The 24,375-nt window shown below is 39.3% G+C and overlaps 4 protein-coding genes and 1 pseudogene across 12 annotated transcripts in view; 4 read left to right on the top strand and 1 right to left on the bottom strand.

Moving 5' to 3' along the window:
• The window catches only part of LOC117481861 (zinc-binding protein A33-like), a 69,898-nt gene extending 59,299 nt beyond the window's left edge, over window positions 1-10,599 (top strand). Inside the window, exon 4 of the mRNA XM_034129774.1 lies at window positions 9,390-10,599. Coding sequence (XP_033985665.1) covers window positions 9,390-10,329 — 940 coding nt within the window. The 3' untranslated portion in view covers window positions 10,330-10,599. The remainder of the gene's footprint in view (window positions 1-9,389) is intronic.
• The window catches only part of LOC117481873, a 140,085-nt gene that overhangs the window by 19,805 nt on the left and 95,905 nt on the right, over window positions 1-24,375 (top strand). The gene's annotated exons all lie outside the window — the stretch shown is intronic.
• On the bottom strand, window positions 1,352-7,803 carry LOC117481868 (annotated as a pseudogene).
• Window positions 13,847-15,745, top strand: LOC117481884 (tripartite motif-containing protein 35-like). Its single transcript, XM_034129810.1, has 4 exons — window positions 13,847-14,127; window positions 14,202-14,432; window positions 14,930-15,048; window positions 15,209-15,745. Exons 1-3 carry the CDS (start codon window positions 14,053-14,055, stop codon window positions 14,954-14,956), a joined length of 333 nt encoding a protein of 110 aa, XP_033985701.1. The 5' UTR covers window positions 13,847-14,052; the 3' UTR covers window positions 14,957-15,048; window positions 15,209-15,745.
• LOC117481864 (zinc-binding protein A33-like) lies at window positions 20,115-23,071 on the top strand. The gene is made up of 6 exons (XM_034129777.1): window positions 20,115-20,814; window positions 20,954-21,049; window positions 21,143-21,373; window positions 21,478-21,500; window positions 21,858-21,976; window positions 22,178-23,071. The coding sequence occupies exons 1-6, from the start codon at window positions 20,407-20,409 to the stop codon at window positions 22,681-22,683; spliced, it is 1,383 nt and encodes a 460-aa protein (XP_033985668.1). The 5' UTR covers window positions 20,115-20,406; the 3' UTR covers window positions 22,684-23,071.

Raw genomic sequence — 24,375 nt, 5'->3', positions numbered from 1 at the left:
ACATCATAACTTTATTTCATTTTTATAACTATTATTATTTTTGTATTGCTCTTGCTCTTATTGTTATTATGTTATGTTATTATGTTGCATTGTTGGAGAAGCCTGTGACATAAGATTTTCAACTGCATAATTACTCTGTAGCTATGTCAGATTGACAATAAAGAACCTTGAACCTTGAACCTTGAAATGAATCTCTGCTGTGGCTCTCGTTGTGGCTTCATCAGGCACAAAGAGTTCAAATCATCTCAAACACATTCTTCAGATTACATTATATCTTAGACGTGAGTCTTTCAGCTCTTCACAGTCTAACTGTTGTTTTGAGCTGCTCTACTATCATGAAACTTGGTTGAACAATTATTGAAACAGAATTAAGAAAAATATTTTTTCAGCCAATCTTTTCATTTTCTTTGATCTCATTCCTTCCTTTGTCAACTCGATTTAGAGAAAAACTCAGCTGCTCCAAACATACTTACAGGGCAACATAAGTATCTGTATGAGAGCAGTTTTTCTATCCTCAAAATAACCCTGATAATGTCAGAGTGGTTGATCAAGTTGCATTCTGGGAAATGTAGGCTCTAGTCCAACATCTTGATGGAGGAGCAATGTTACATTTACACTACTCCAGGACTCAAATCCAGAACTCAGGATAGAGGGTCCAGGACTCAGGATAAAGGGTCCAGGACTCAGGACTCAGGATAAAGGGTCCAGGACTCAGGACTCAGGATAGAGGATCCAGAACTCAGGATAGAGGGTCCAGGACTCAGGATAGAGGATCCAGAACTCAGGATAGAGGATCCAGGACTCAGGATAGAGGATCCAGGACTCAGGATAGAGGATCCAGGACTCAGGATAGAGGATCCAGGACTCAGGATAGAGGATCCAGGACTCAGGACCACAGCAACAGGATCAGCCACGACTCAGGATCCCGGCGTAGATAGACACCAAAAAGACATTTGGGGAAGCTGGGTTATTCGGAACATGAGAGTACACAGGTACAGACAGACAGATGAAGAAGTAAGGTGTCCCCCGACAGTCTAAGCCTATAGCAGCTAAACTAACGTGTCTACGTACATGGACTCCCTTAGGATAGGTTGAGGGAAAGGGGTAGCAAGTAGGAAGTAAGGAACAGAGGTGGAGACATTAAGGTATTTATATAGCACAGAATGCAGGACTTTTAATTGAGTATTTCTACACTGTGGGAGGCTAGTTTTACTCCAGTCAAATACCTTTCTTCCTTCACCCCTGGCTTTCAACATGAACTCAATATGATATCATTATATCTGGATGTCTTCATTCGGTCTAACCCACCTTTAAAGTGTACAATAACAGAGAGGAGACATACGTGAAAATAAATGGACTTTATTTGTTTTGTCTGGTTTCTTTTTTGGTCTTTTCTTTGTTTTGTTTTTGTGTCACTGGACATCATTTACATTTAAAAAAAAACTTCACATACAAAACAGAAGGAATAAATAACATATGTACAGGTCAGACGCCACGGATCTGGTTACAGAGAGGATGTTATTTCGGGGTCTCTTTGCTCTGGATCCTGAAGGGGTCGTGGAGGCGGGTTTAGAAGCACTTCCTGTGGACGATGGAGGGACCGGCCTCATCGTACTCCTGCTTGCTGATCCACATCTGCTGGAAGGTGGAGAGGGAGGCGAGGATGGAGCCACCGATCCAGACGGAGTATTTACGCTCAGGAGGGGCGATGATCTGCGGAGGAGAAGGTTTAGTGTATTTGTTCATAGTGTCGTGGACAGTCCCCATCGATCAACTGTCACAACAAACAGTAAATGGAGCAGCTTTAGCTAACATGCTAATTTCAAGCTGTTGTCCCCGGTTAGATGATAATAGACACCTTTTAAAAATCACAATACAGCATTAGTTATAAAGAAAGGATGAAAGACAAGTAGATAGAGGCGAAAGGATAAAAGAGAACAATAAAACACACACGTTACTACATACATGTCACATATAGCACATCACAATCACACAACAGAAACGAGGGGCAACATCCATGATGGATTTTAATGCCCCATAGCACATTTTTAATATCCTTTTTATAACAGTCAGACCGATGATTGCACTGATTCAGAGATCACTCAATCAGCTGATGAGTTTCCAGGTTTTAAAATGACTTGTTTTGTGATTTTAAGACACTTTTTAGGACGTTTTAAAGGGAACAAGGCAAGATAATGGGCAGATTTATTATGATTTAATAGTTTCACTGCAAGGTCGATTTAGTAGCAGCTCTTAAATTGGATTTAAATAGATACATGAATTATCCTTAGGGAAATTGCTGTCGAGTTGCAAAGAAATATAAATGATAAATAACAGTTTTTGTAAAAAGGCACAATATCTGAAATATACAAAAACCACCAACAAAGAAAATAGCAACATATTTTGCCTTTTTTCTGAGCACTTTCAGAAGCTTGAGTTCATGCTGGCTCAATTGAACTGATTGTGTTCAAACAGCTTAGGATAACATCTTATATGGATGACAAGCCCCTACATTTATTTGTAACGAAGGCTTATCGTGGCAGACTGTGTGACATCAGGAAGTATTGTATGGTTTTCCAAAGACTCAATATAATATGGTTTTGTGATGAACACCCATAAAGTGTAGAGTTGTTTACCTTGATCTTCATGGTGCTGGGAGCCAGAGCTGTGATCTCTTTCTGCATGCGGTCAGCGATACCCGGGTACATGGTGGTGCCGCCGGACAGCACGTTGTTGGCGTACAGGTCCTTACGGATGTCGATGTCACACTTCATGATGCTGTTGTAGGCGGTTTCATGGATACCTGCAGACTCCATACCTGTTCAGAAGAGACATTCAGGTCAGAGATGAGAGGACTACAGAGGGGAAAGCATCGGAGACAGGGGCGTCAAACAGGACTTTGCTAAGTGTAAACATGACAGAGAAGTCTTAACTGCATTTTTCACAACTCTTATGTATTTTGTATGCATACATTTATAACGTATCCTTCTTCCTTAACAGTTCCCACTTTAGTTTGTATGGTGGTGTGTCAGGATTACTAAACAAATGTGGAAATGGATGTAAAAAAAATCTCTAGATCTCTACAAGTTGTTTTGATCATAAAGTAAAATACGATACTGTTCAGTTCCAGATACCGGTGACTAAATGTTTTGTTCCTTTGTAGATAATGCCTAAATGTGTAAATGACAAAATTGCACCTATTTTTCTTTACAAATGTCATGTTCTTCATAATGTTTTGTTATCATTTCATGTACTTTCTTGCACTATAACAAAAGGAAACATTTGGAGTACCGTCATTATTTATAGGTTATTATGCTATGATTTGACTGGTCCGGCCCACTAACTAACATTTGGCTGTGTGTGGCCCCTGAACTCAAATGAGTTTGACAGCCCTGATCTAATCCCTCTTCTTTCATCCCTTCATTAGCAGTTCACAGAGATGGCAAAAGTAACACAGCCTTTACTCAAGTAGAAGTACAGATACTCGTGTTTAAAAATACTCTGGTGAAAGTAGAAGTACTGACTAAACTTCTTTACTCAAGTAAAAGTAAAGAGGGCTTTGAAATGTACTTCAGTAAAAAGTACCCATAACTAGCAGCTGTTTTAAAGAGTACCTGACCTCCCTTTATATTAATAGAACAATAATGTCATTGTTAGCTAATGAATGTTTCCATGCTGAACAACGGCAACATGACAACGTTTTCATTGGTCCCTCTTCTTTAGAGAAGACCAGGAAATGATGGATACACGGATCGTGTTCAAATCAATAGGCACGCAATGACTCTAAATAATAATGATCACGCCACCAAACACACATTCAAACTAAAGGAACCAGCCTGTTTGGAAAATGTAAGAAGTAGAAAGTACAGGTATTAGTGTTCAACATGTAAGAAGTAGAAAGTACAGGTATTTGTGTTCAAAATGTAAGAAGTCAAAGTCAAAAGTCGTCGTAGTAAAGTACTGATACCAGAAAAATGTACTTAAGTACAGTAACGAAGTATTTGTACTCCACTACTTCCCCCCTCTGGCAGTTCCTGATACTCACCGATGAAGGAGGGCTGGAAGAGCGTCTCTGGGCAGCGGAAACGCTCGTTGCCGATGGTGATGACCTGACCGTCGGGAAGCTCGTAGCTCTTCTCCAGAGAGGAGGAGGAGGCGGCGGTGGCCATCTCGTTCTCAAAGTCCAGAGCCACGTAGCAGAGCTTCTCCTTGATGTCACGCACGATCTCACGCTCAGCTGGAAACGGAGAGGAAAGGTCAGACTTTGTGCCAAAGAAATACAAAGAACGCTGTATACATGTTATTAAACTACTGTCAAAAGGTATCAGTGTTTAGATTCAGGCTGCACAATATAAGGTTTCTTTTAATGGTCAAACTTTGTGATAGACTGCGATATTTCAGTGTTTTTGTTGTAAATGTATCAGTAGAAAGTACACTTTAAAATTGAAATAACATTCTTTTTGATAGCCCCATTTTGTGTTCAGTTAAATACGATTAATAAAAGAATAACGTGAATAATTTCCTTTCTTTTCATTAATTCAAAAAGCAATGTATTTTAGCAGTATACTTTTGCTTTTGGGGGCAAATATGGTAAAATCTGCTTCACATTCCTGTGTAACTAACAGAATGAAAACAGTTCATGTCTACAGATAACCAGCGTCTGGGTTTCAGGTGTTAAAATAGAATAGTCCCGCTGTGTTTCGTGCTGACGTGCTGTGTTTACCGGTTGTGACGAAGGAGTATCCGCGCTCTGTCAGGATCTTCATGAGGTAGTCGGTCAGATCGCGACCGGCCAGGTCCAGACGCATGATGGCGTGAGGCAGAGCGTAGCCTTCATAGATCGGGACGTTGTGGGTCACACCGTCTCCAGAGTCCAGCACGATACCTGAGAGAGAACACAAGAGGGTTAACAGGGAGGAAGAGGTTTCATATACAGTCTGTGGGAGTGTGGGAAACGGTATTTAGATCTCTCTGTCTGTACACATAAACTGAAAGATTGACAATAAAGTTGACTTTGACCGGTGAGAGTTTCAATCAATCAAACACTTAATACTCTCAATAACAACTTCTAACTTAATATCTCTTTTAAAAAGTCTTATAAAGTCTATTTTAGCCTGATTGCTGGAATAGCTCGATTGTTTAGTTTCAAAATGTCTAGTGTTGTCGGACCAACTTTCCAAAACTAGAAAATATTCAATTACCTTGATACAAAACAAAGAAAGGCACTTCATCCTGACCTCAGAGAAGCTGACATTGGAAAATAAATGGTGCCTTTTGCTTTAAAAATAGTGAAAGATGTCAGCCTTTTCTGTTTAAAGCCAATACATTTGACTCAAGTAACTCATTATAATAATTATTGACAAATCATATTTATCATGTGGTCTTTAAAATGTCATGAAATGGTGAGAAACATCCATCCCAGTTTCTCAGAGTCCAAAGTAATGTCTTTGAATGTCTTGTTTTAACAGTCAGACCCAGAGATGACCAATTTAATATTATTTAAAAGAGAGAAAAACAGGAAAACTCCATATTTGAGAGGCTGAGAAGTCATTTTCTGCAATAATCGCGTGAAAATGACTTCAAATAGTTGGGGATCTTTTTTAATTGGGTCAGTTGGAGACAGCAGACTCACCGGTGGTACGTCCGGAGGCGTAGAGGGACAGCACGGCCTGGATGGCGACGTACATGACGGGAACGTTGAAGGTCTCGAACATGATCTGGGTCATCTTCTCCCTGTTAGCTTTGGGGTTGAGGGGGGCTTCAGTGAGCAGGGTGGGGTGCTCCTCGGGGGCCACGCGTAGCTCATTGTAGAAGGTGTGGTGCCAGATCTTCTCCATGTCGTCCCAGTTGGTGATGATGCCGTGCTCGATGGGGTACTTCAGGGTCAGGATACCTCTCTTGCTCTAGGCCTCGTCGCCCACGTAGGAGTCCTTCTGACCCATACCCACCATCACACCCTGAGGGGGGGGACACGGGTTATTTGAAGGCTCATAACTATGAGGATACACTCAGTATAAGGCCGTTAACATGTAATACGCTGCACAACTCTACTAGTGTAGTTTACAGTGATTTACTCCCATAATGTTTACTTATTGGTCCCAAATTTTCAGTTGCAATTACAGCGTGAAGATATGACGAGAGATGTTATATCTTCAAACATATACATTTTTTTTTATCATTTCTAACACAATGTAGACTACACCTATATTTATTTATTTTTTCTCTTCACAAACAGTTATGTTCATTTTCCACTAAAGCTCTTGAAATGAGAAATACTTAAAGGGGACCTATCATGCAAAATGCACTTTTGTACGTCTTTTATACATGAATATGTGTCCCCGGTGTTCCAGGGAACTCACCAAGTGTCAGAAAACACAACCCTCTCTATTTTCCTCCATACCCAAATCTCTAAAAAAGGGGCTGCAACGGATCTGATAAAAACTGATCCAGATTTGAACACTGTCCTGACGTCAGGACGGTGGCGCTACGGCTATTGGGCCAACTCCACCAATCAGGAGGAGACAGCCTCCATTGCCGTTCGAAAGCACTGGAGACGCTGTAGTACATATGCCAGGCCTGTAAGTGGCGCTGTAGTCTGCCACAAAAGCAGCGAAGAAGACTTGGTTACCATGGTTACCCTTCTGTTTATTCTCCGCTGTGGCTTTCTTTCTCCCTCCCCGAGGCAAGCGTTTGCTCCCGCTGCAATGCAATCCCTCCCCATCGAGGCAAGCACTGTAATTCTCTCCGGTTAGTCCACCAGCAGATGACAAACACCCACCTCTCCGCCTCTTCCAAGGAACGAGGGGACCGTGCGGCAGAGTTTCAGTTTCAGTTTCTTTCGCCGGTCAAGATGTCCGTTAAAGTTTAAATCTTCCGGACAAAATTAGAAAAGTGCCGGTCAAAGGTCTTCTTTGTTATTTATTGAGCTTTAAAACAAATGAATAACGACTCTATATAATAAAACACGGAGATCTCTTTTTCTCCCCCTCTTCTGACAGCCCAGCAGCTGATCAGAGCACATCTCCCCTCTCCTGCAGGGGGGCGTGGTCAGCAGAATCAGACCCGTAGACAGCAAACAGCACATAGAACGAAATGAGGCATGGCTAAAATGCATGATCTGTTTGGTATTTTGAAAACAGAAACGTATAAATATACCTTATATAGGTATGGCCCTACAATATATCATTTAAATATAGCATGATAGGTTTCCTTTAAGAAAATAAATGTACTTTTATTTCTTAGTTACATCCTTAGCCCATCTATTCTGCATGTGGACATTCTTTGTGCTATAAAAATATACACTGTGATTAAAATGTATTTATCAGTTAGATTAAAATTACTCATATCAAATCAAAGGAATACTCAATATGGTAAAAAGTCTGCTCGTATAGGTCCTAATTTCAGTCAACTAGAAAAAAATAATACGTTGGCCTGAAGGTGGCAGCAGATAAAAGGTCATAAGGTCGTAGAAATCACCGTTAAAATGTATACCAAGCACCGAAACAAAGGTGACTTTAACCTCTTGGTTCGCAGATTAACTACTGGAGATCTTTTAATCAGTCACATAATGAAATAAGTATATTGATATATAAGATAAGGTAGCTAAAAACTTTAGGATCAGACCTTGTTTTTATCAAGGGATTAAATGAACAAATCTTATGTATGATTTAGTTTTTAAGGGATGCTCTTGTGTACCTGGTGGCGGGGGCGGCCCACGATGGAGGGGAAGACGGCTCTGGGAGCATCGTCTCCAGCGAAGCCGTTGTCACAGACGAGGGCGGTGGTCTCTTCATCGTCACACATGTCTGCGGCTTCTGGAGGAGGAAATGAGGAGGTGGTGAGTTATTCTGCAGCAGATACAGTAGGGGGAGAAAAACATGTATACAAACTAGAATATTGATTTGTTTTTTCAAATAAAATACTGCAACTGTGTTTAGTTTAGGATATGTGATGCTTGGGTACATTCACAAATAATTCACCATCATCATAATATTTCAATCCTAATAATGAATGATTGTAATAATGACAATGATACACTTCTATATATAACACCTTTCAGAGGTCTCAATCAAAGGTATTTGTTGCCAATTGTATTATTTCTGACCAAAAACGAGTTTGCAGCTCCAAAAACTATCATTAAAGTTTCAAAAAACAACTCTTTTTGATGTAAAGTAATTCACTTTCTGCCTATCGTTATATTTTCTCAAACCCCAGACAGACCTCTGTGGTGTTCTGTTTAAGGAAAACGATTAAAGATAAAATGCACATGCTATTACTATTAATATGTACTAATGTTATATTTTATTAACTTTCTAACAATTGTGGAGTTTGATGATCAACACACCAACACATACTCCCTGTTTCATTTAAAGTGGACCTATCATGCTATATTTGAATAATATAGTGTAGGACCATACCTATATAAGGCATATTTATACTTTTTTTTTTTTCAAAATACCAAACAGATCATGCATTTTAGCCATGCCTCATTTTGCTCAATTTGACAATTTTTAGATCTGTTTTAGCAAGGGCAGATTCAGTGAGAACAGCACCATCTACTGGCCTGGCATATGTACTACAGCGTCTCCAGCGCTTTCGAACGGCAATGGCCGTGGCTGTCTCCTCCTGATTGGTGGAGTTGGCCCAATAGCCGTAGCGCCACCGTCCTGACGTCAGGACAGTGTTCAAATCTGGATCAGTTTTGATCAGATCCGTTGCAGCCCCTTTTTTAGAGATTTGAGTATGGAGGAAAATAGAGAGGGTTGTGTTTTCTGACACTTGGTGAGTTCCCTGGAACACCGGGGACACATATTCATGTAGAAAAGATGTACAAAAGTGCATTTTGCATGATAGGTCCCCTTTAAACTGTCACACACTTAAATAAACTGTGATTATTACTTTAAATAATAAAAGGACAATTACTTTCTCATGCAGTGTCTGGGTCCTGTTAATAATTCAATCTGAACAACGTGCAACAACGCACAGCTAGAGGACTGTAAGAGGCAAACCGAGGGGAAGTAAAAGGTGAGCTGCTTTTTGAAGTTTCCTGAGCTGCCATGTGTGTTCAGAGACTTTCAGAGATCCTGTGTCTCTGAGATGCAACCACAGCTTCTGTTCGACTCATTTGCTGAGAGACAGAAAGCTGGATCATCTGAGACAGAAAAAGGAGAGAAGAAGGTGGAGGTGGTGTGTAGTAAACATCCAGAAGAGCCTAGATTGTTCTGTAAGGATGAAGAGAGAGCTTTGTGTCCTGTCTGTGAGTTTTCTCTCCACCAGAGTCACAAGGTGGTTCCTGTAGAACAAGCAGTCAGTGAGCTGAAGGACCTGCTGAAATCTGACTTAGAGTCTCTGCAGGACAAGAGGGACAAATACAAAGGAGTGGAGAAAACATACAAGGAAGTGATTCAAGTGTCCGAGAAGCAGCTGCTGTCCACAGAGAGGCAGATCAGAGCAGAGTTCATCAAGCTCCATCAGTTCCTGAAAGAGGAAGAGGAGTCCAGACTGGCAGCTCTGAGGGAGGAAGAGGAGCTGAAGGGGAAGACTATCAGCAGAGAGATGAAAAGCATTCAGGAGAACATCTCCTCTCTGTCACACAGTATCTCTGCTGTTGAAGAAGAGCTGCAGAAACACAACGGGCCCTTCCTCAGCAGTTACAAAGCCACTCAGAGCAGAGCCAGAGTCCAGAGCTCACTGTCAGACCCACAGCTGCTCTCAGGAGCGCTGCCAGATGTGGCCAAACACCTGGGCAACCTGTCCTTCAGAGTCTGGGAGAAGATGAAGGACCAGGTCCACTTCAGTCCTGTCATTCTGGACCCAAACACTGCAAGCAGCTGGCTCTCTCTGTCTGATGATCTGACCAGTGTGAGACATGGAGACAAAGATCAGCAGCTTCCTGATAATCCAGAGAGATTCACTAAGTATGCTCATGTTCTGGGCTCTGAGGGCTTCAGCTCAGGGAAACACAGCTGGGAGGTGGAGGTGGGAGATCATCCTGACTGGTTTATAGGTTTGACTAAAGAGTCAGTTGACAGGAAGGGAGAGATAGGTGTCTCACCAAAATATGGAATCTGGTGTTTAGTACATCGCAGTGGAAAATACACTGATGGTGATGGTAAGACTGTCAGAGTGGAGAAGAATCTCCAGAGGATCAGAGTCCAGCTGGACTATGACAGGGGGGAGGTGTCCTTCTACGACCCTGAAGACATGACTCCCATCTGCACTCTCACAGACACTTTCACTGAGAAACTCTTCCCATATTTCGGTATTGGAGAAGCTGGTGATGCTAAAACTGCTGATATCAAAATCTGTCAAAGTGAGATTCCTCTGTGATGCTCAGGAGTGTTGGTTCAGACTTTATTCTGACTTCGTCCGTCTAGATCCTTTTGAAATAATCAAGGTAAAAAACAACAGATGATAATCAGAATTTAATTTGAGTCTGTAAGATTTTAAATGTTAAGATTTGATCATGTTTTATTTACAGAGTTTTACACGTTTTACTCAAAGTCTCAGTGCAACAAAACTAATAATTTGTTTATTTGTTATAGTTTATCATTTTGTTATACTTTATTATAATGTGTTTATAGCTTTAAAGGTGGGGTAGGTAATTCACTTCAGAAACACTTTTTGTTATATTCCATGGAATGCTCTTAACATCCCGATAGCAATGAATATATTAAGTGCTTTGACAATAAATACATACAAAAATATCATCTGTGGAAGCCGTAGTACTGTCAAAAGCACGACCAATCATCTGAGCCGGCCCGGCTAAAATAACTGGATGGCCTACCTGCCTGTCAGCCTTCCATTTGTGTACAAACTTATCTCGTGCCCTCATTGGTCATGTGCGCGTTCGTGTGTGTTGGGGGAGGGGCTCTGTAAGGAAGTCTGAAGGAAGGGGCAGATTTTTTAAGAAGATTTGATCAGGTTTTATTTACAGAGTTTTACACGTTTTACTCAAAGTCTCAGTGCAACAAAACTAATTATTTGTTTATTTTTATAGTTTATCATTTTGTTATACTTTATTATCATGTGTTTATAGCTTAATGTCATGAGATTGTTTGATTATGTTTTTTGTGAATTCTTGGCTTTTAAGAAATGTATTCATTTTGTATGTCGTGCTGAAACTGCATGAAATAAACCAAACTAACAAATGAAAGCTGTCAATTCTCCTTTTATCAACATCTAGTTAATAATGAGACACTATATAGCACTATAAGTCATGAGTTTAACTTTCTGATATTTGTAGGTCTTTTGATGAGTTATGTTTAGATATGGATATATTGTTTTACTCTCCACGGGCAAGTCATTTAATACTTCTATTTCATTCTTTCATTGTTGCAATGTTTCTTTGGGACGTTTTCCGTACTGTATACATGGACGATAACATTTATTGTGATTGAAAATGTCATTTTTTTTATCAACCTGAAAGGAATCACAGCTGTAGAATGAAGTTTAGTATTTGTAATGCTGCTTCAGATATCTTATGATTCAATAACCAGCAGTTTGATGCAGAAATGTGTCTATGAACTTGATAGCTCCGTTGTAATCCCGTTTTTAGAGATTTGAGTACGGAGGAAAAGAGAGAGGGTTTTATTTTCTGACGCTGCGTGAGTTCCTCGACACACCGGGGACACATATTTATGTATAAAAGACATCGAAAAGTGCATTTTGCATGATAGGTCCCCTTTAAAGCTGTAATAAACCAGCCTCCTTGAAGAGGACATCACTGAGGGTTTATACACACAGACACATGACTGTCTGAATGGTTTGCTCTGGAGGAGAGTTTTCACTAAAGATGTACTACTTTCACTATCACATGTATTAGTTGTCTAACCTACTGAGTGCAGTTTTCAGGGAGAACATATACAAATGTGCAAAATGTGATCCACATCATAATATGTGATTGCATGGTCACGTTTCACTTCCCGTAAACACCACAAGATGAAGACAAAGTCAAGATGTGTTTAACTGCTGGATCATTTTGAACATTGAACATGTCATTTATTTCACTTATTCACATGGAAATTATTGTTTCATGCACAGGTTGATCGATAGCAATTTGTATTTCAATACATATCCTTTACCCCATCCTGTTTGACAGACATACTGTATGTCCAGGGAACCTAAGAAATGAATCTCTGCTGTGGCTCTCGTTGTGGCTTCATCAGGCACAAAGAGTTCAAATCATCTCAAACACATTCTTCAGATTACATTATATCTTATAAAAGCAACACAAAAGCTACGTTTAATTGCTTTCTTCTGTTAATTAGGATGGTGGTGCATGAGTCAAATCCAATGTTCATGTGTCTGTCGGAAAGACAAAGATGCAAGTGCAAGGATTTTTTACTTTACTTATGACTAACTGCTGGAAGTATCAACCAATACATGTAATGACTGCATAAACATGAAGTCAAAGATAGAAAGGGAGGGATAATGAACTCATTGCAGGACGCTGCCTTCCCTAATTGCTGGAGCGAGCTGCCACAGCACATCGTAAATTCCTGTAATGTCCTGCCGAGGAGCCCCCGCTCTGGTTACACTTGTAATCTTTTTGCTGTCTGTCCGGTGATAGAAAGACAAACATAATACAATAAAAGTTAATTAAATATCGATATGGCTGTTTTTGCATGTTTTAAGATTCTTTGTTTGTGGCCTTCTGTAATCACTAAACATTTGTTCTGGATTTAGTCTCAAGTGCTTCTTGTCTTCATGTGACAGGACAAGCTGTTTCCATTTTTAAATTAAGTCATCCAAAATTAAAAAGCTGGACATACTGGTCACTTTTGTTAAATGATGTCTGGCATTAACGTGTAACCTCTTTTAGACTTAATCTGAGCTATTTATCACACCAGGAACATGACTGATGTTTTTCTCCTCCTCATTTGAAATAGTGTACATTGAATATCAAGTCCAGATTTAGACCTGGATAGTGTTTCATCTGTTTCACAGACAGGAAAGCTGTGCAGCTGAACGCTGTTAACACACACAAGTACAGAACTTCTCTCCAAGAGTCTGCGGAGAAGTGCTACAATGTCTCGCTGAATTCCTTCCCAGTCTTTTCTGTCCCTCAAGGCAAATGATGGAGCATATGCCTGACTCGCTGAGATGGTGATCAAGTGTGTGAGAGCAGTTGAGGGGAGAGATGGAAAGAGGGAGTGAGCGAGAGAGTGTGATTTTGTCCCACATTGACCGTCATGAGACTCTACTTGTGTGGAAGCATGATACAGTACAAGTATGTGTGTCGTGCATACGCTGTGTGTGTGAACACAACACGTACTGCACGAGTGTGTGGTTTTTTTTCAGTGGGGTTCAGGCCAACAAAATTAGTTTACCATCAGCTGTGCTCTGGCTCTCGTTCGGTCCCAGCCTCCGTCCAGTATTTCTTCCAGCTCGCTCCACCTAATGGCGGCTCAGGGCTGTTTTACTGCACCACCCTGGGGAGGCTACTGTGGCCAGATCCAGAACACTTGGCTTTATGTGGATTGAATGTTTTATGGTTATGGACATAATATTTAAGTATAGGAACAGTCTCACATGAATCCACCCCCGCACCACTATCTCAAATAAATAGACCAGTGAAGGAAAAGTTAGTGGACACAATTCTGTATACTGTAGAAAAGACATTAGCAAAAAGTTAGGCAGTTAACTGTAGCTTATACTGTTAAGTAGTGAAATATTAGTATATTTACCCAAGGAATAAACTTACATTTTAAGTATTTTATTGTGCATTTCTAGCTTTTTATTTATACTTCTAGTCCACACTTCAGTTGGGGAATATTGTATTGTAGTTTTTTTTGTAGTCATATTTTTGAAGGAATTTCTCACTATTTTCTATTTATTATTTAATCTTTACGAAACCAAACAGTGAATTGATTCATTGTGGGGAAAAGTCCTGGATGCATGACATTATAACAAATTATTTGTGTTCGGTATGATTCATTTACTTATTTAGAATGATTCATATTTCACATAGCAGGCAAATGCAACTCATCCTCTGAATATGTATGTAATGCATACACCTTTTATTTGTAGGGTCTCCTTCATCGTCAGAGCATGGATTTAGAAACCAAGCTTAGGTCATTTCAAAATAACACACGCAAATGTGACAAAATGGCAAGCCACATCAAGGTAAGTCACAGACAAACTCCAATGGAAAAGCAACATGTGTTGTTGACTTTCATAAAAACATGTTTTCTCCTCAGCTCCAGGCTCAGCAGACGGAGAAGACGATCAAAGAGGAATTTGAGAAGCTTTACCAGTTCCTGCGAGCAGAGGAGACTGCTAGGATTGATGCAGTGAGGAAAGAGGCAGCGCTCAAAAGTGAAGCAATGGACACAAGGCTTGTTGAATTGACAACAGAGATCTCCTCGTTAACAGACAACCTACAAACTCTAAAGATGGAGATCAAGGTCGATGACATGACATTTATGCTGGTACTAAATGATTACCTTTCTAAATGTATATTTAGAACATAACACTGAGTATTTAACATAATCTTAATATTGATTTGTTTGCCTATTTTTTCTCTTTATTTAACAGAATGTCAAATCCACTCTGCAGCAGTAATTTGTTTCGTGTCAACTATGTATATAACATTTAAGAGTGTCCACTTCAGCAGCATAGCTTATGGTAGTTTGGGACTGATCTCGTCCACTGTGTGGGGAAAAGTCCTGGATGCATGACTTTCAAAAGTTTAGGGTGTTTGAAGCTTGTTAAAAGGTTTGGAGGTTAACTTGAAACAATTTCTTAAACATACTGCTTGAATGTCTGGCCAGTCATAAACAAAACCCAACAATATAATGAAACTTTTGCAAGTTAAAGATATGTAACAATAAATGTATTTGTTTCTATGCACCAGATAGAAATGGTACCAATATGGGTTATTTAAAATATTTCGACTGATAATCTTTGGCTTCTTATATTTCTTTAGATCCATCTTCAACCTACCAGACCCTGAGACTCCATTAGGAGCCCTTCTTGACGAGTCCAAACACACTGGGAACCTGTTATTCACAGTCTGGAAGAAGATGAAGGACATCATCCAATACAGTAAGCAGAGTTTTTTAACCTACAGATACACGTTTAGGTAACTTCCTTTTATCAGGAAAGCAACTTCCAGGTTTTCTATGAATACACTGTAATGCCTTAAGTCGAACATTTACCTTTACTATAATGAACATCACAATAAATATTTTATTTCCCCTTCAAGCTCCGATTACTCTGGACCCCAACACTGGCTCCAGCATACTTATTATATCCGATCACATGACTCGTTCAACAACAATGGTGTCAGACCCTTCCTGAAAACCCAGAAAGGCTGAGCGCCTCAGACGTCCTTGGCTCTGATGGGTTTAGCTGTGGAAAACACAGCTGGGATGTGGAGGTAGAAGGTTATTGGGTTATTGCTGTGACTTGTAAGGATAACACCTGTGGAAAGAAATGGGGCATTTACATGTGCAGTTGCACTGACAAGGTGTGGGAACTTACTCCAGAGGATTTTATGAAAATTGTATCTGAAGATTCATTTCCCAAAATAATCAGAGTGCAGCTTGATTATGACCATGGAATATTAGCATTTCTTGACCTTGACAGGAAAAAACCTTTAAATACACTTTCACGGAAACGGTCTTTCCGTATTTTCAGTGAAACGTAAAAATGCTTCCTGCTGAATGGTCAGTTGTGCAAAGACAAACCACTTAAACATTCTACATTATTGCAGAGGTCAAACAACAGAAAGAGACCTTATTTTGGGGCCAGTTTGCGAAATGAACTAACTTACTGAACTGTTATGGCCAAATTAGGAATATGAGTTTTATTAGTGTCTACTTTTTATTCTTTTCTTTTTAAATATACGTTTTAAGTTTGAATTTGTCAGTTTTCAGTATATTTGTGTAAATCTTTGCTATCCCTGTTTGCTCTTAGTTTATTCAGCTTTAAAAGGGCCCTCTATTGACTTTACACTTGAAGTTTGGTTTACTCCTCCTGAGAAGTACTAAACAGCTTGTAAAAAAACAGAGTGTATACGGTATTTCATGGCTCTGAAAGATCTTTGAAAGTGGCGTTTAAAAAATATGAGCATTTAGGAGGAAGGGAGGCTCAAATGAAAGATGCTAATGAGTTGCATTATGGGAAATGTAGGAACCAGGATCACCCATACCAGGGTCTAAAAGTTATTTTGTATTAAACTAGATCCAAACTAAATCACTGGAAAATCTGTTTAATATCATCCATTGTTTTCTTTAAGAATATACAGGTTGATAGAGGTTAGGTTGAGTATGAATCTGTTGAAAGGTTTTGAAATAATCTTTAAAATATCTTTTGTTTCATTTCAGGATAAATCCACTGTTAAGATTGTATCAGCTTCTAGATGATATAATTCCCATTATAATACCCGGTTACAGACCCTGCTCTTTAGCATAGTTTTAATCTGGTCTATGTTCCCTTTTCCAGGATTTTCAATTTTGTTAAGTTTTGTTTTCAAATCTGAATAAATGAACACTCTTAAAAAGTAAAGGAACTGGGGGGTGGGTGTAGGGTAGAGGGATGGGATGTAATTAATCCAAAATGTTGTGCAACCTGAATTGTCTTCTGTACTGTGGTGTAAATTGAAGATGTTGCAATAAAAAAAAGATGTATTATAAAAAAAATACTATACTGAGCACTCAATTTAAAAATAAATAAAAGTAAAGGAACTGAAATTCTCAGTTAATTGTTGGTTCTGTGATTCTTGCATTGCATGTTTCAGTGGTGAGAGTCTCTCTCACATACCAGGAAGTGATGTCTGACTTTTTCCTACCACTTACATACTGTCATTGTTTGCTGCAGTCACAGTTTGATGCTCACTGTTTTGAGACATTATGGTTGCGTTCACTTTCTGTTTTACCTATTATTTAAGTGCCAGCTAACTTTTGACCTGTTTACAATGTGTCTAATAGACAGCTCAGGTTTATTGCCACAAAGCACTTTTGTGAAGAAAAAAATGCTCAGCTCATAAAAGTAAAAGCCAGAGATTAATGCCCACATTAAACTTTAAAAAAAGGTTTTGCTTTAAGACTTGGTTACATTTTAAAGGTCTTTTTTAAAGCTTAATGTCAATACTCCTTTGCACTGGTGATGTGCATGAAGGTTGATTATGGTCTACTACATTAATTTAGCAATTTGTTAAAGACTCATCAGATCATATTAATAATCAGATAACCAGGATATATTCTTTCCGCATTGTTTTTGCCATGAATGTTTCTATTTATTGCACTGCAACATTTTTAAAAAGTGATCTGTGGTGCAGTTGGTTTTATGTTTGGTATCCAGTGGCGGCCGGTCCATAGGGGCGCTAGGGGCGCCGCCCCACCTCTTCCCATATTAAAAAATAAAAATAAAAATAAAAATAAAAAATATATTTTAAAAAATATATATATTTTTATTTTTATTTTTAATGAACAAGGTAAATATTATATAATTGGTATCAGTAAAATGTATAATCTACAATAAAATCTCGTTTAAAATTGTGTTACGATGTCTAAAGTTACTGATAAGTCACATGTTTCCTGCCTGGCCTTGCCCGTGTATCATTACTCCCTCTCGTCTGGGCGCTATGCACAGCGCCCAGACGAGAGTGCAGCAAGTGCAGCAGAAGCCAACTGTTGCTATCTTTAAACTATGCCGCTGAAACATAATTTCAGCCAATCAGCGTCGTCAAATCTGATGGTCACAGGCAGCCGCGGCGTTATGGGTGGGCCTACTGGGCCTAGGCCCACCCACTCTGTCACTGGGCCCACCCATTCATTGATCAAAAATGACTGGGCGAAAATATAGTTTCCAACATTTTTATTTTTGATTATCAAAACTAACGATTACATAATAAAATAAGAGCAAACATGTGTTTCCCTTTAAAAAAACTTAGAAAATTAAAAGCAACATGAATTAATGTAATCGGGCAACGTAAAATGTGAATTTGGACCGAACTCATAGTGGAAGCACGGGAGCAAACGCATCGTAGAACGTCTCGCGGGCGCGCGCAGATGGAGGACAGTGGACTGGACAGGCACAAAAAAATATACCGCACTCACTCACGATGTCACAACAATCGATGTTCAGGTTTCCTGCCTGGCCTTGCCCGTGTACCTTCTCTCGTCTGGGCGCTAAGAGAGGAGCCCTCAACCAGTGCAGCAGCAGCCACTAGCAGCTGACTGTTGCTATCTGTAATGTGTAAACTATGCCGCGAAAACATAATTTCAGCCAATCAGCGTCATCAAATATGATGGTCACAGGGCTCCTACGTGAGCGCCCGGTGCAGTCTGTGAGTTGTTTGGACTCGTATCCAAGGAGACAAAACAGGAAGCTGTCATACACTCTGGAAGCTACCACATTAGCAGCTAATGAAAACTCAGTTTTTGACATAAAAATGGAATTATGGATCATCAATCATTTTTCAAAGTGACAGACACATTGGATTAATTTATGGATTAACCTTCAGCTGCGTTTTTCTCGTTTTTGATCAGAATTGTTATTCTGCAAAAGGTGAGCATATCTCCATGTTTTGCTACCTAAAGCTACATCGTGTGATGTCTGTATTTGCTTCCCCTCGCGAGTTCTGATCGCTCAGTGATGATACTTATATTTATAAAATATGTGGAATCTCAGCTTGTAAGCTTGTTTGTGCATATCCGATAAGTATATCGATTGATTTATACCTAGAGCGCGTTAGCATTTTTCGCTCAGGGCTCATTTAGACGATTCTTGTGAGACTTGTGTTTTGTTTTGGTAAACATGGTTCATATCATCAGTTAGATGCGTTTCCTCTGAGTAGGACACATGAATAGTTTATTACATTTTAAGAAGCCCTGAGACACAGTTTCGTGAGAGAAAAAAACGGGGAAAAAAAGCCCCATAACAGGTTAAATGGGAATTAAATCAGTGTTCCAAAAGCCCCGGTGTTCTGCAGTTTGTGTGGGCCTACTGTACTGTTGCACAGTTTATGCTGTAGAAACTATGTCCAGGACAAGGTGTTTGGAAGTTTTGGAAGATTCATAGCTAACCACACTGAAGTTATGGAGGTATTGATCAGTCTTCTCATATTTTTAAGCCTCAAATTGTCCTTCTCCCCCCCTCTAACATCACCAGAAGTCATGATTTAAGGGGTCTTTTCTCAAAAAAAATTACCGGGGGAGCATCCCCCCGGACCCCTCTAGTATTGTTTGATCACCATTTCCACAGCCCCACCTAAAATATTTTCCACCAGCCGCCACTGTTGGTATCAAACCCAATGTTCTTTTCAAAACCTCCATGCTAACTTCTTCATATAAGCTTAATAAAAATGATGCAAAGCACATCTTTTGTGATTACTCATGTTTCATTAATGTATTTTACAAAAGCAGTTAATAGATGATTCTTATATAGCTTCCATGTTATTGTCAGGGTTTGGGGTGAGGCAGGACCCAAATGCAGATTGAGGAGAAGCGGGTTCCAAAGTGTAACAAAAAGCGAGCTTTAATTAAAAAAAAAAGAAAAGCTGTTGACAATGAAAAAACAAGACAAAACCATAAATCCATAAACAGGTAGCACGAGGTAGCATCCAGACAAAAACCTGCAGATGCCACGAAATGAGCCAGGCCCTACTGCAAACATGGAGGGTGACAACAAAGACAACGATCAGACATGGAGCACAGGGGGAAGACAAGACTAAATACACAGCAGGGTAATCACAGGACAAGACACAGCTGGGCAGTGAGGCAGAAACACAAGGGCAACAGGTGAACACAATCAGACAATCAGACACAGGGAGAACAGAATTTCAAAATAAAACCATGACTAGACAGACAAAACTAAAATCGTAAATCCAATAAAAAGATGTGTCTTATTTTTCCAGTATAGTGAAATATCTGGTATGCATTGGGAATCAATAGGTCACATGACATGAAAGCTTTGAAAGTAAATGACACTTTTCATTAAACGTTTTTCAACTATTTCTCCTAATCATTATTTTCAGTAGTATGGGCAAGTTAGCATGGAGATTTTTAAAATAACAAAGGCTTTGTGCCATTGAAACAGTCATTTATTAGTAAATACCCTTTGGTTAAGAGCTATGAATCGGATAGGAGCTAACTGCCCTTTAACTGCATAACAAATGAGGAAGAAGAGCCTCTAGATCTGACTGAATGTCTGTTGAACATCCAACATAAAACCAACTTCACTGTGGTAAAAACCCCTCTCTTTTTACTCAGAAGACAGGAAGAAGGAAATAAGTGACATGAGTCAGCACATGAAACTGCTCATGGTAATGTGTTTGTAAAAACATCTAGTTAAACAAATGTTTAATGATTTAACACTTGGAGCTAAAGATTTGAAATACTACTCAAACTCTGAAAGTGAAAGTAAGTGAACAGCCTGAAAGCCTCAGGAGAAGTCAGAATGGCTGCTAATGTTTCACCGGATGAGGTGGAATTTACCTGCCCTGTTTGCTGTGATATCTTCAGGGATCCTGTTGTGTTGTTGTGCGGTCACAGCTTCTGTAAGCACTGTCTTCAGCAGTGGTGGAGACAGAGTGCTCTCCAGAGTTGCCCGACATGTAAGGGACTTTTTCCATCGGAACAGCCTCCATATAATCTAGCACTGAGAAACCTGTGTGACAATTTGAGACGAGAGAAGAGTCAGGGATCTAAGTCAGGATCCAAGGATCTGATCTGCAGCCTGCACAGTGAGAAACTGAAGCTCTTCTGTCAAGATGACCGACAGCTCATCTGTGTCGTATGTAGGGATTCACAAAAACACAAGAAGCACAACTGCATCCCCATCAACGAGGCAGCTGAATTCTTCAGGGTAAGAATAAAAGCAGTGTAGAAATGTTTTGTAGTTTTCATCACTTTATTTAGAATGATTCATATTTCACATACCAGGCAAATGTGTTGTGTAACTCACCCACTGAATAGTCAGGTAACGTATGTACCTTTTTTTGTAGGCTCAACTCAGTCCTAAGGTGATGAGTTTCAAAATGAAACAAGGGTCATTAAAAAAGGAAAAGCTCAAGTGTGATAAAATGCCAAACCACATCAAGGTGAGTCACAGACATGCTGGAATGAATTTACAAGCGGAAAACAGCATGTGTTGTTGACTTTTTAATTTAAAAAAAAAAATGGTTTCTCCTCAGCTCCAAGCTCAGCAGACGGAGAAGACGATCAAAGAGGAGTTTCAGAAGCTTTACCAGTTCCTGCAATCAGAGGAGAGTGCTAGGATTGATGCAGTGAGGATGGAGGCAATGCTCAAAAGTGATTCAATGGACATCAGGATTATACATTTGACAGCAGAGATCTCCTCGTTAACAGACAAACTCAAAACCCTACAGAAGGACATCAAGGCTGACAACATGACATTTATGCTGGTACTAAATGATTACCTTTCTTAATGTAAATTCAGAACATAATATTGAGTATTTAACAGAATTTAAATATTGATTTGCTATCCTGTTTTCTCTTTATTTAACAGAATGTCAAATCCACTCTGGAGCGGTAAGTGGTTTCCTGTCAAACATTTAAAAGTGTCCACCTTAGCAGCAGAGCTTATGATTGTTTGGGAGGATCAAATCCAAGGTGGGGGGAAAGTCATGGACATGACATTCAAAAGTTTAAGGGTGGTTCAAAAGAGGGGAAGTTAACTGAAAATATTTTCAAAAGTGAATCATACTGTTTAAATGTTTTGTGTGATAATGGTGGATTTTGACAATGCAAACTCCTATATAAAGAAGTTACCATGAAAGCTAGTGAAGAATAGATACCAGTCATGAACAATTCCAAAACATGGGTTTCCTATGATGAAAATGATGACTGTTATAACTTAAACATGCAACAATAACTTAATTCCTTCAGATCCCAGTTCAACCTACCAGACCCTGAGACTCCATTAGGAGCCCTTCTTGATGAGGCCAAACACACTGGGAACCTGTTATTCACAGTCTGGATGAAGATGAAGGACATAATCGAACACAGTAAGCAAAGTGTTTTTGCTTTGTTATATTTTACATTTTAAACTGCAAAGGCATGTCAAGATACCGTTAATTTTTATCAGGAAAGCAACACCTGGCTTTTCCATGAATAGACTGAAATGCCTTTAAGAGAACATTTACCTTTTAATTTAATAAACGTCACAATTAATATCCCCCTTTGTTTATATTTGCTTTTCCCTGAAGCTCCAGTTACTCTGGACCCCAACACTGGCGGCAGCTTCCTTAGTATATCCGAACACATGACTCGTTCAACAACAATGAACACGAGTCAGACCCTTCCTGAAAACCCAGAAAGGCTGCGCGCCAATGACGTTCTTGGCTCTGAAGGCTTTAGCCGTGGAAAACACAGCTGGGATGTGGAGGTAGAAGAGTATAGGGCTCTTGGTGTGGCAAGTAAAGAAAACCTCCATACAAAGATCTGGGCCATTTACAGGGGCCCTTGCACTGACACCCTGTGTGAACTTACTCCAGAGGATGATGTGGAACTTGTATTTGAAGATTCATTTCCCAAAAGAGTCAGAGTGCAGCTTGATTATGACCATGGAATATTAGCCTTTTCTGACCTTGACAGGAAAAAACCTGTCCACACTATCAAATACACTTTCACAGAAACGGTCTTTCCGTATTTTCAGCATAACGTAAAAATGCTTCCTGCTGAATGGTCAGTTACGCAAAGACAACCCACTTAAACATTCTGCATCATTGCAGAGGTCAAACAACAGGATGAGGCCTTATTTTGGGGCCTTAAGTATTTGCGAAATGAACTACCTTAGCGAACTGTTATGGCCAAATTAGGAACATGAGTTTTTATCAGTGTCTATTTTTTATTATTTTCTTTTTTCTTAAGGTTTTCATTTGTCAGTTTTCAGTATATTTGGGTAAATCTTTGGCTATCCCTGTAACGTTTTTGACAGCTGTAGATGTTAGTAACCAAAAACATGTCAACCTCACCATTGTAAGTCATCATGCATGCTATCCCTGTTTGCTCTTAGTTTATTCAGCTTTAAAGGGGCACCCGACTGACTTTACACTTGAAGTTTGGTTTACTCATCCTGAGAAGTACTAAACAGCTTGTAACAAAAACGGAGTCTATACGGTATTTGGTGGCTCTGAAAGATCTTTGAAAGTGGCGTTTTAAAAGATATGAGCATTTAGGAGGAAGCAAGGCTCAAATGAAAGATTATAATGAGTTGCATTATGGGAAATGTAGGATCCAGGATGACACACACCAGGGTCTAAAAGTTGTTTTGTATTAAACTAGATATAAACTAAATCACTGGAAGTTTAATATAATGCTTTGTTTTTTTCAAGAATATACGGTTGATGGAGGTTAGGTTTTTTTTTTTCCTTTTTTATTTCAGGATAAATCCACTGTAGAGATTATATATATCAGCTTCTTTTAAAACAGACTTTCAGAGTTAAATCATGTAAATATGTGATCAGACTAAGATTAATAAAATGTTACCGTTTTAATAAAGTTCTATTGTTTTTGGGTAATGCTGTTATTTGAACATGTTTGAGGCAGATTTGTGATTAGGGCTTAATAAAGGAAATAGACTTACAGTAACGTGCTTCAATATCAATACATATTTGACTTGTCCCTGCAGTAACATGGCTTGCTTGGCTTGAAATAAAGAATCCAAAAAACAAATGCCTCGAGTGTCTTCATTCAAAATCTCTAATATTCGCTTAATGCCCCTCTGTGGCTGGTACGTTTGCCTACATGCACACGTAGCACAGGGATGAATCATAATGAGGCAATACCTACAATCTCTAGTGTAATACCATCTCTCTCTCGGTTTGTCGCTGACACACTCACACACACGTCTGAGTCCCTGCACTGATACTGAATCTCAGTGGTATTACAGCTGGAATGCCTGCAATGTTTTGGAAGAAAGCTGTGTACGAGTGTCTCTCATTCAATGTGTATTCCTCTGCATAGTTTTCTCAGTCCAGTGTGTTATTGGCTAATGAAGGTTGGGGTTAAGGGACTGTCTGACAAAACATTTTCACTCATTTAGATATTTTTTCCCCAGATTAAGATAACTTTGAAAAGTCTGTCATTAAAGAATGAAGACATAAGTGTCAGCTTGAATGACAACTCGTCCATTAATTGATTTATTGAAAGTGTACTATTCATTTTAAAGTTCAAAACTGGACATTTGAATGTATTGCACAAATGTAATGGAATGTGGCCGCTTGGCATGAATGTGAATAAAATGTATCCCTAAGTGCTAACTTCAATGCAGCTGAGCAATAATATTGCAGATTTCTCATTTTTGAATTTGCAGTTTTTATTTATTTTAGTTTTCTCTCTACAAATCATCTTTCTTCCTGAACAAACCATTACTTTAACTCAAAGGAATGACGGCGCACCAGAG

The sequence above is a fragment of the Trematomus bernacchii genome, unplaced genomic scaffold (genome assembly GCF_902827165.1).
Source record: "Trematomus bernacchii unplaced genomic scaffold, fTreBer1.1, whole genome shotgun sequence".
Classification (NCBI taxonomy): domain Eukaryota; kingdom Metazoa; phylum Chordata; class Actinopteri; order Perciformes; family Nototheniidae; genus Trematomus; species Trematomus bernacchii.
The sequence above is the reverse complement of the archived record's forward strand: the minus strand, read 5'-3'. Positions and strand labels throughout refer to the sequence as shown.